This window comes from Thermobia domestica, chromosome 10 (genome assembly GCF_964235325.1).
Source record: "Thermobia domestica chromosome 10, izTheDome1.hap1.1, whole genome shotgun sequence".
Classification (NCBI taxonomy): Eukaryota; Metazoa; Arthropoda; class Insecta; order Zygentoma; family Lepismatidae; genus Thermobia; species Thermobia domestica.
In genome coordinates, this window is record NC_137463.1 from 36,388,768 (window position 1) to 36,401,308 (window position 12,541).

General features: G+C 35.8%; 1 protein-coding gene across 6 annotated transcripts in view; it reads left to right on the forward strand.

Moving 5' to 3' along the window:
• LOC145662449 (proton-coupled amino acid transporter-like protein pathetic) overlaps positions 1-11,000 on the forward strand; it is a 124,236-nt gene extending 113,236 nt beyond the window's left edge. For all 6 annotated transcript variants that reach the window (XM_081728034.1, XM_081728036.1, XM_081728033.1 and 3 more), the window contains one exon: positions 10,406-11,000. In XM_081728034.1, coding sequence (XP_081584160.1) covers positions 10,406-10,647 — 242 coding nt within the window. In that variant the 3' untranslated portion in view covers positions 10,648-11,000. The remainder of the gene's footprint in view (positions 1-10,405) is intronic.
• The last annotated feature ends 1,541 nt before the right edge of the window (positions 11,001-12,541 follow it).

Sequence of the window (12,541 nt, forward strand, 5' to 3'; positions counted from 1 at the left end):
GTTTCCTTAATTATAGGGATGGCCAAAAATTTTCGGATCCGGATATCTCGGATCCAGTGAGATCCGGATCTCGGATCCGAATCCCAGATCCGGATCTCGGATCCGAATCCCGGATCTGGGTCCGAAATTCGGATTTCGGATCTGGGTCCGGATCTCGGATCTGGATCCGAAATTCGGATCTCGGATCTGGATCCGAAATTCGAATTTCAGATCTTGATTCGTATCCAAACCTACATCTGAAATTGTGATGATAAAATTGAATATCTAAAATTCGTTAAAATTTTTTTTTAGGATTCACTGATATAGTAGGTTGCTGTGCTTTTAAATGTTTCCATAACACGTTTGTGTTACCTTTGTTCTTTATTTTTTTTAACCTTGCAATATTTACATGTTGCACTTTCTGTCGAAGTCTCTTTAGTAAAATGTTTCCCAGTTTGATTTCTTCCCATTTCAGAGTATAGTGAACTGTCTGAAAACTGATGTAAATGGTAACAAATTCTTCTGTTTAGCTCCTCTTCGAAACTTAATGTTACCTTCACATTGAAAATATTTATTTTATTCTTAGAAAATAAACTTTCTTCTTTTCTCATAACAAATGAAATATCTTTTAGATAAGGCCCTTCTAATCACAGGGATAGTAGACAAAACAAATTCTTTATTAATAGTAGTTTCTGAGTCAGGAGTCCAACCACCAACAAATGTAATAATGAATATCTTTCACTTCGAAGGTATATACAACAAAAAATATGGACTGGTTGGCGTGGAACAACAGTAGATTTTTAAACATACACACGAGAATTTCAGGAGAGCGATATGGTTGTGTTCGTAGTATGACTATTACCTAACTTATGTCTTGCCCTTCTGAGGTCGGGAGTTTGTTGAAGGAGTAAATATAAAAGAGATTTCTGTTATTTTTTCTTCACCCTCCTGGCTTCTTTAATCATACATTGCAGGACGTAACCAAAACATATCCATGCATCGTATCATTGAAGCGTTTTGTGTTTTGTATATTAAAGTGTTCAAAAATATTTAACATATTCGCATTTGTTCATGTGATCTCAGGTTCAATTCTCGGTGGGAACATACATGAGAAAATTGAAAGCTGAAACAATATGAAAATAGTATATAAAAATCAGGAATTTGATATTAAAACTTTAGCTATCTATTGGGACTTTAAGGCTGTAGTTAAATTAACCCACACGTTTCGTGAAGATATATTACGTCGTTATTGTTTATTTATTATAAGCTACCAGATACATCCTCAGAGGCCATTTTACACTGTAGCAATCAACAGATGAAAACATTGGAAAAGGAATGAAAGGAGGGTCTCCAGAGCCTTAGATCAAGGTACTAACCTAGCATTTGGCCAGTATAACTGAGGAACAACCCTGGAAAATGATTTTCGAAAATCCTCAGTGAGGATGGCTGGTCTCCGAATTCGAACCCGATATTACCCAATTGCGAAGCAAGAATCCTAACAAGTAGCCTGAGCTCGCTCCGTATTATTATTATTATTTAATTAACGTAATGTTTTAAAATTAGTGCAAATTAAACCGTATTTTCTTTATTGCTGATGTTATAGTTAATAAGCCCACATGAGACATCAGTCCCCCATTAAGAAAGAATACTAGATCTGGAATTCAGGAAGCGGGGGTGAAGAGATTAATAAGGATGAGGAAACTATGTACGATGCAAAAACTGAGTAATTATGACTTCGTCAAAGATATATTCACTTACATACGTCAATTAATATTTCTCTGATACAGTGCACTCTTACTTTCAATAGTGGCAGGAAAATGGCCCGCTTTTGTAAACGAACACACTAAGCACGTGCGTATAGGCGCAATGTCCGTCCAAAGAAACATAGGTAAAACTAGAAAAAAGAATAGGGTAAACGAGGGGAAAATGATAAACCGCTCTTCAACTTGAAAAAAAAAAAAAACTAAAAATAACTAAACTTAGAGCTACGAAAGACGCGAGGCGAATTTTATTGAAAAGATTGTTTTTCCTTAGTGATTAGTTGTGCTAACTATGAACATAAATTAAAAAGAAAACAAATAGCTAGCTCTGAGTTTCCCAAACTAGTTCAAAAGAAAATATTGGATAAAATTTAATAATAAAGAAGCCATTTATGATAATTAAAACAAACTAAATTCTTGGCATGACAGTCCTTGGGTTCCTACCAGCGGGCTTACGTTGAAAGTGGGGATGTGTAGTCAACGCATCGACACCCGAAGTCCCTAATGCCGGCTTTCTAGACTGCAGTCCGCTACCTCTTACTTAAGATAACTCCCCAATTGTCCTCACGATGCTGGGTCAACATCGAAATTGTTGAGTGCCTCTTCGGGAATTGAACCCATGACCACGGGCACCTAAGGCACGCTCTCTGTCTTCTATAGACGAAAAGCTATAGTTACCCACATTGTCTAATACAGAAATAAGTTCTGATTCTCTAATAGCTGCTGATGGTGATAGTCAAGGTTCACCGAAGCATGATCCCAAACCCAAACTGAGATATTGATGTCACTGGAATGACTGAAAAGTCATTGTGGGTAAGTGAATTGCCCACTTGTCAGGATGAAGGGCGATGGTGATGTAAAATGAGGGGCTGTCAGAGGTACTACTTATGATAATTGGATTTATAATATTCTATGTTGCCATAAACCCTCTTCAGGAACAAAACTGTTAATCTTAGCTTTGAAAATGTTACATAAGGAGTTTTATTGCTATCATTAGGTTGCATTAGGAATTATCGGATTTATTTTAACGCTTAACATTTACATCTCTTCTGATTTACGAATATTTAAATCGCGATTATCCCGTTAAGGTCAATTAGTGATATTTTAAATCATTTCGAACCAACTCTATGGTTAGTCTTGTTATATGGGAATAATTGAGACCAGAAGCAGTCTACAGGCTAAGTCCAAAAGAATCTTGGCCGACCTCCTGATAAACCACGTCTTTCAGCAAGGTGAATTGTGGCAATCCGATACCCACATGAGGAAATCTTCGGTTCAGTGTGAAAGCTTCCATAAGAACCAGCACTCTAATCAGTGAAATGTGCTTTGCTAATTTTTATTTTATGTGAAAGTACCTAACTTTATTGCTAAAAAAGAAAAGGCATTTATTTCAAACAAGTCGCCATTACAGTTTTCGTATTTGAACACAACACTCATGAAAAGTCATGTTAAAGCGCAAATTGCCCCTGAAAAAGAATATTTATCTGATTTTAGTTTCTCGTGTTCCCCAAAGTACCGGTACATGCTGAATTAGTGCTCGCTTTCCGCTCGCATTACCTAGGTAAAACAGCTACGATCTTAGTACTAGCACTTGTTTCGGTGTCCAGATCTCAAATATTTATCTTTCAGCCTGATTCTATGTATGAATCCGAAATTTCAAATCTAGATAAGGGGCACCAAAATTCATAGATTGTTCTCGGTGCTCATATTGTGATTTACTAAATAATTATTAAATCTAATTGTAAGGTACCGTATACATTTGATATTTAGAGCAAACTGAGCAAGATAAATATACGTAAAAACTAGTCAATACTTGTCTTAACTGTTTGTTTTCTTAACTGTCAATGAAATAGGTGTATTGAGGAATTTTAAATATTCGAGTTTTGTATTCCGGTTTCAGATATAAATATGTGTGTATTTCATCTCGGTCCTACAACCGGATGGACATAGATTCGACATTCGAATTCTCATCCAGGTCAAATCAGATTATTTTTTAGTAAGGCAAGCATTTGATCTTTAGTGTAGAATGAAGGAGACAAATAGACTTGTCAATATCCGTCTTAATTTTTTGTTTTCTTCTTCACTGTCAGGACTTCCTGAAATTACTTTCGGTGAATTTTTGATATTCAAGTTTATCACAATTTGGGTGAGATGTGGGTTTGGATAAGAATCAAGATCTGAGATCCGGATTTTCGGATGCAGATCCGAATTTCGAACCCAGATCCGAGATCCGAGATCCGGATCCAGATCCGAGATCCGGACCCAGATCCGAGATTCGAGATCCGGATCCAGATCCGAAATCCGAGATCCGGATCCAGATCCGAAATCCGAGATCCGGATCCAGATCCGAGATTCGAGATCCGGATCCAGATCCGAAATCCGAGATTCGGATCCAGATCCGAGATCCGGATCCAGATCCAGATCCGAGATCGGGATCCAAAGGATCCGGACCCAATCAGATCCGGATCTTCGGATCCGGCCAGATCCGGATCCGGCCATCCCTACTTAATTATGCCTCACGTCACAAATCCTATGCAGAGTTGTCGTGGGTCAATGAAAACTTGACCCACGACCCACTGACCCACCACCCACCATGACCCACGACCCACTGACCCACCACTCACTCTGACCCACCACCCACCATGAACCACTCTCATCCACTTTAACCTACTCTGACTCACCAAAATCCATCGTCATCAACTCTCAACACGATCCAATGCCTCTTCTGATCTGACTAAAGAGTTTACACTTGTAATAAAACAAGACTGTGAAATTGTCACTAATCGGAGTTTGAATTTCTAGTCAATCGCTCAAGCACCACTCTGTTACAATAACGGTGGATCTGACCTTTACGATATAAAATGGTAAAGTGTTTGTCAGTGAGGAAATTGAATTCAGTTCGAGGTGTTGGAAAATTAGTGTGTGCTTAAAATATACTTGCACTAAGAGAGTATTCTTGTAAGTGTTAATTTCTCAACGCATTAAAAAAGAAATTTCTATTCACAGGAAAATACCCCAGTACAATATGGAAAAGGTTATGATTTCTCAGTTCACAGTATTTTTCTCACAAAAAACTTGAAAAATCAGTTGTTTATAGGGAATAAAGGTGCTCGGGTACCCTATGTGAGAGCATCTCCATAAAGTATGCTCATAATTGTAATTTGTATAATCACTAAAGCACGTTAAATTTAAGTTACAAATATGCATAATTGCAATTAATATGAATGTTTATTCCAAAGTAGTTTACCTAAAGCAAAGAAGAGACTTACTAAAAAGTAGGTACAAAGTTGAATAACACAAATAAGCCATTACTAATACAAGTATACATTTTCTATAGCTCGTAATTTTCCACCTTAAAACAAATCTGAAATCGGATTTATTTCCTGTTGGTAACTTTTTGGCGGTAAATCATCCGCAGTGGAATGATGTCCATCCTTCAGCCAAGAAATAACTAGCTCGTCTACTTTGAGCTTGTCTAGCAGTGGGCCATTAACATTGATGAACAACAAGTTAGACAATGTTTGAGCACTTAATCTATTTCTAATATCAGTCATCTGTAAATTCATAAGGGGAAATCCCCGTTCGTACTCTGTCGTGGAAATTGATAATACTTCTACCCGATTTCTGCAACTTCTCATCGACAATCTACTTGTTAGACTTAAGTCTCATAACGATTTTTCTTAGTCAGTTTTGAATTACTCAGCAACAAGTATCATCTCTCTATCACTATACAACATCTTTTCCATATCGACCATGTCAGTTGGCAATGTTGACCCATGTAGAACAGAAACTTCATCTACCACGCCTTTGATAGGGAATCTTGTCAATAAATTATCAATTAAAGCCTGATAAACTGATGATTTCTTATTTGTTTATAAATTTAATTTTTGTAATTACACATGAAGGTTTGATACCATTACCAAGTTCCTTCCCCCGTCTAGAAAGCGGAAGCGAACGAGGTTTCTGGAAAGTATTCAGAGGTGAATGGGAATTTCCCTCCTTCTTCAACTTCAATTACCACACTGCTGTTTGCCATGTGCCAAATTACGATGAATTTCAATTAAATTATCATAGTATAATTATTTCCTTGTTGAATTATCAATACTTTTCAGTGGAAAAAAGAATGAAATTTCAAAGTTCCAAATCAAAGTAAGTAGACCAACGTAAAGGGAAAAAAGCGTAAAATTTTCCATACAATTATGCGTGCAATCCAAACTTCAAATTTCCGTGTAATTAAGCTTACAGTACAAATTTTATGCCTATTTTTCTCACAACTTTATGGGTTGATTGCCCTGTGCTGTGAGCGCTCCATATAATAAACATAAGCTTCAGCAATTATTATAGCAGAAAGCAATGGATATATGGAGCCAAGCACTGTATTTTTTGTTTCTGATTTTTTTCTTAAATAACATCGATCGTTTTCGATAATTTTTACAAACCAACTCACTACCAATTTTCCATATATAGAAAGTGCCCCCCCCCCCACATAAAGGAGAATTTTAAAAAATGCTAAGACACATTCTGTTTATTTTCAATAAAGAGTTAATACACTGAATTTCAGCTCCGTAAGTTAGAGATTTGCGAGATACTCATTTTTTTCGCAAAAATTCGGATCCTCACTACCTCCTTAGGATATTATGCATTGTAATAAAAATAATATAACATCCCAATTTGGATTAAGGTCTAACTATATACCAAAAGAAATTTCATTTGACTTTGCAATTTGACCGTCATGATCAGGCACACATAGTTACATTCAATTTTTTATAAATAATTTATATATTACAGTGATTCAAAAATGTATTTTTTCCGGTAGTTAGCTCTAAAAACCCACAGGTCTCGAAAGCCAAGTTGTAGTGTAAGTCCTATTGCTATTATTACTATTAAAAACATCAATATCCAAAAGTGCCTGAAGTTCTTTTTTCACTTGGTTAGATATACTCACCTCAGGTAGGTAGACAGAAACAAGTGGAAAAGAAAGAGAAATGAAGGTCTTGAAAGTAAAACGGTGACAAATTTACCAGTCTTCAGAAGATACTCTCTACAATGCAGTGAGCAGAGAGGGTCGATAGATCATACTGAGTCGGTAGGTCGCAGTGGGTCATGGGTGGTGGGTCGCAGTGGGTCACGGTGGGTGGTGGGTCGCAGTGGGTCATGGTGGGTGGTGGGTCACAGTGGGTCATGGTGGGTGGTGGGTCACATGCTGTTGACCCACGACCCACTGAACCACTCCATCTCTGATCCTATGCACCGTCTAAATTTAAAATTTCTAGAATATACAACTTGGAATAGGTGTTGATCAGTTAATTAGTTAGTAAGGGTTTCTTAAACGCTGTACGTAGAGATTATTCAAATATATATTAATACTACTTAAATAGTTCTTATTTTATGAATATTGGTTCTTACCATATACTTAAGTTAAACTAAACTAAGTTAAATTAATTAAGTTAAACTAAGTTTGATCTATGAATATTAAGATCACGTAACAAAATTTAATTTCTAAAAGAAAAAAACTTAAAATCAATTTAAAAGAAGATCTCAATAAAACCAAACCATGAAAATCCTCTTTAAAGTTAAAAAAAAAGACTTCTTCCTCATAGACGTAACTTAATAGGCTATTAAGACAAAATTCTGTAGTGAATAACACTTTTAAAGATCTGGAATAGTAATACTTAAGAGTATTCCTAATAAATGAGAAGGCAGTAAAAGAAAAAAAAGAAAAAGTAGAGTAATTGTGAAGAACGGGTGGAATTGGTCTGTTGCTACTCCATACAAAACCATTTAGCATTGCAACTCAGTCATTTCGAAGAAATTAAAAGGAAAGAAGTCATCATAAACGAATAATCCTTCCAATTGTGTTGAAAGTTGGTCGATGACACCAATAAACAAACAAACAAATAAATAAATAACAATAGACACTGGATTTTCGTAGACAAAATTTTGAGAAAGAAGAAAAAAAATTGGTACGATAAGAGATGGATAAATGGAAAATTATAGAAAGCTACACCACACTCAACTAAAAGGATATATCAAAACACGCTGGAAAACAAATCACCTCTACCACTTTTTCTTCCCTCCTAGCCGAAATACCAAAACACAGCGGAAAACAAAGCACTTTACTAGTTTTTCTTCCCTTCTAGGCGAAATATATAAATAAACGCAGGAAAACAAATCATCTCTACCACTTGTTCTTCCCTCTTAGAGGAAATACCAAAAACATCGGAAAACAAATCACTTTACCAGTTTTTCTTCCCTTCTAGGCGAAATATATAAATAAACACAGGAAAACAAATCACCTCTACCACTTGTTCTTTCCTCCTAGAGGAAATACCAAAAACATCGGAAAACAAATCACTTTACCAATTTTTCTTCCCTTCTAGGCGAAATATATAAATAAACGCAGGAAAACAAATCACCTCTACCACTTGTTCTTCCCTCCTAGAGGAAATACCAAAAACATCGGAAAACAAATCACTTTACCAGTTTTTCTTCCCTTCTAGGCGAAATATATAAATAAACGCAGGAAAACAAATCACCTCTACCACTTGTTCTTCCCTCCTAGAGGAAATACCAAAAACATCGGAAAACAAATCACTTTACCAGTTTTTCTTCCCTTCTAGGCGAAATATATAAATAAACGCAGGAAAACAAATCACCTCTACCACTTGTTCTTCCCTCCTAGAGGAAATACCAAAAACATCGGAAAACAAATCACTTTACCAGTTTTTCTTCCCTTCTAGGCGAAATATATAAATAAACGCAGGAAAACAAATCATCTCTACCACTTGTTCTTTCCTCCTAGAGGAAATACCAAAAACATCGGAAAACAAATCACTTTACCAGTTTTTCTTCCCTTCTAGGCGAAATATATAAATAAACACAGGAAAACAAATCACCTCTACCACTTGTTCTTTCCTCCTAGAGGAAATACCAAAAACATCGGAAAACAAATCACTTTACCAGTTTTTCTTCCCTTCTAGGCAAAATATATAAATAAACGCAGGAAAACAAATCACCTCTACCACTTGTTCTTCCCTCCTAGACGAAATACCAAAAACATCGGAAAACAAATCACTTTACCAGTTTTTCTTCCCTTCTAGGCGAAATATATAAATAAACGCAGGAAAACAAATCACCTCTACCACTTGTTCTTCCCTCCTAGAGGAAATACCAAAAACATCGGAAAACAAATCACTTTACCAGTTTTTCTTCCCTTCTAGGCGAAATATATAAATAAACACAGGAAAACAAATCACCTCTACCACTTGTTCTTTCCTCCTAGAGGAAATACCAAAAACATCGGAAAACAAATCACTTTACCAGTTTTTCTTCCCTTCTAGGCGAAATATATAAATAAACGCAGGAAAACAAATCATCTCTACCACTTGTTCTTTCCTCCTAGAGGAAATACCAAAAAACGCTGGAAAACAAATTACCTCCACCACTTTTCTTAAAAGGAGTTTTACAATAGGCTAACTGTACTATAGCCTTCGGCTCACTGTGCACTATACGTTAAAATCGTACTTAATTAAAACCTTTAATACTATATTTGTTCTAATAATAAATAGCAAAACACGTTCATGTTCCGTGTCATTAGCATTAATTTTGAATGTAATTAAATCGAAACAATAGTTTTTTTTTTTAACTTTCAATTACATCGTCACAATAATTTTAAATGGACATAGTACCTGCACGTTATCGACATCTATTGACACCAGATAGTAAGGTAGGAAAAACTATTTAACGTGACGCATATACACGTTTTCTTCTTAAATTAGGATACAGTTCATTGAATAACGTACGGATAGACGCTTGAAAATAGACGGAACAGATCATTCGTATGAGTAATATGTGCAATTAGTCAGGAAATCTGAAGAGAAGAGATTTTTAAGTAATACTAAAAGAAGGTTTGAAGATAGTATAATTCGGGGCCTTAGAGAGATTTGTAAGATAATGACGATCAAAAGTGGATTGACTTGACGCAAGTTAGTACGTAAAATATTGATGCCCATGTGACCATCTATGGTCTAGGGGGTCACCACATTAATAATCAACTAGTAGTGTCATACATAGTATATACCACATAAAGTGGTTAGTCACAGTGTACATAACATAAAAATTGAATCATCATCTCGTTATCTGTGGTTGTTTTTGCTATGTAGTGATCAACGTTAAAACCGGAAGTGGTTGACTTACACCACCTCCATCAGTGAACTCGATTCCTGGCTTGTGACCCTCTACATTCACCAAATTTGACCAAATTTGGTAATGACCCATTCAGGTCGGTAGCCAGCCCAAAAATGTAGGGGGGGCAATAGAAGTTAGGGGGGCCCGATCCAACCATATTATATTGCATCACCATATTATAGTTCATTTGCAAGCCTACCGTGAAAAGTTTAGGGGGGGCCGGTAAAAATTTAGGGGGGCGACCACCCTATAACCCTCCTTGGATACGGGCCTGGATCCATTTAAGTAGTTCCTGAGATGTACTGTCTCCCAGATGTCCACGAGAACAGATGCATAAAAGAGTTCTCATAAACCAAACTTTCCTAATTATACACCTCTATTTTGCAGTCATTATGTGATGTTACAACAAACTTTTGACTATTTTAGTAACGTTAATTTTACATACATATATACGATGTTTGTTTCTTTTATATTTTCAGTTGCTCTGGCGGAAGCTGTTCCGAAGCTTAACCTATTTATTTCGCTAATTGGTGCCTTTAGCAGCTCAATACTTGCGTTGATATTTCCACCCGTCATTGACATTATTACAAACTGGGAAGATGGCCTAGGAAAATGGAACTGGAAACTGTGGAAAAACTCGTTCATTATTCTCATTGGATTCGTTGGATTTGTCACGGGATCATATACAAGCATTAATGATATTGTAGTGGCATTTAGTTAGTACTTGACAAAAAATACTCATCACATTGTCAAAGTGTATAAATTGAAGTATCTCGTATGAGGTAAACAAAGAAACTACAAGATAAAGATTGTATCACTGAGAGAGATCTTGCTAAACGACTGCACAAGAAGCAATGGATTACGTATCATGAAAGCATTATGGTCTGCCATCGTATGGAGAAAAAGGATGTAAATATACATTTTCGTCACTGTCTATTTTGTACTATACATATGAAAAACATGTGTTCATTAATCATGACTATATCATTCTGTCTAATATGTAATTTATTATAGTGAATGTTTTATCATTGCATAATGTAAAATACTGTACGAATAAACTAATCTGTTATACAATTGTGTTGTAATTTGTTGGTGTGATTCAAAACTGGATTCAAAACGTGTCAAAACTTACCAAATAAATACTTAAAATGACAAATATAGGAACTAAAATCATAAATAGTCACCCGAATAATTACCTTCAGTTTCATCTCTTAAAGTTTTAAGCTTAAATTTTCAGTGTAATTCGGGTCAGAATGTTTGTTAAGGTTAGTTTACTGGGAAATATGTAATATATTTATCAGGTGTCACCAAAAAATCTAATTTTTTATGATATGTTGGTATAAATACTTATAAAACGTTACTATTTTGAATAAATATAATCTAACACTTACCATATGGAATAATAAACACTTCTGACCAGAGTATATCCACTTATTTATTAAAAACTATATTACAGTGTAACGGTTTCGACAACTTAACGTTGTCTTCATCAGACACTAACTGCTGCTTCATCAGACATCTGCAGTTAGTGTCTGATGAAGACAACGTTAAGTTGTCGAAACCGTTACACAGTAATATAGTTTTTGATAAATAAGTGGATATACTCTGGTCAGAAGTGTTTATTGTTCCATTTAGTGAGTTCCAGAGTCGTAATGGATAAAGTTGTTACTCATATAAGAAAAACTGTAACTCATCATTATCATCATAGCTTATTCATTCCCAGATATTGGGTAATAATTCGGTCAACGCTTACAGTAGATAAGTCCACTGTCTCACGTCCGCAATCTGCCTGATGGTCATTGCCCGATCGTGGAGTTAATCCTTCCACGGGCCTTCCTGATCGAGTGCCATCTTCAATGGAGGTTCTCCACCTCAAGTTCAGCTGCCCATTTCTTCACTGTGGCATATGAAGGGAAACAATCACCTAAAGAAGCAACCATGTCTGTATGGATCTCTTGCGGCTTTAAACCTTTCTTGTGGAGATATTCAATAACAGCTCTCGCCTTCAATTTCTCCATTTGGTCACTTTTTGTTCACTCTTCTGTATTTCTGGACCGGTATCAACAGAATAAAAGTCAATGTTAATACCAAATTTGGTATGACATCATAGGAAGATTCAAAAATAAGACCAAAAAGTATTACATGTCTAGTTCTAGTATCTTTTGGTTAGGGTTAGAATTTTTGTAACAACCCTCGTAGGTAATCAGCTATTACTGACCAACTATTTGCTGTAAACTGAGATGCTCCCATGTACCACTGTCTTCAGCTAACGTCTTTGTCTTAGCGTAGAAACTTTCTATTTTAGTACCGTCCCTCAATCGTAGTAGCCTCATTGGTCCCTCTAAAAAGTTATTGAATTTTATTATAACTGAAATTGAGGTTTGACAACCAAACTGAAGCCTTGATCGTTATTATTGAATTTGAGTTTTGAAATTATTATTGAACTTAAGCTTTTATAGCGGCTATTGACTTCGGCTTTGATAAATGGTTACTGTATTACTGCACTTGAGCTTTGACAGTTCTTGTTAAACATGGATTTTAAAAACTTTCTCCAATTCGAATAAACGAATGAAATCTCCTACGTCCCACGTTTGTGCCGGTTAGGCTAAACGAAA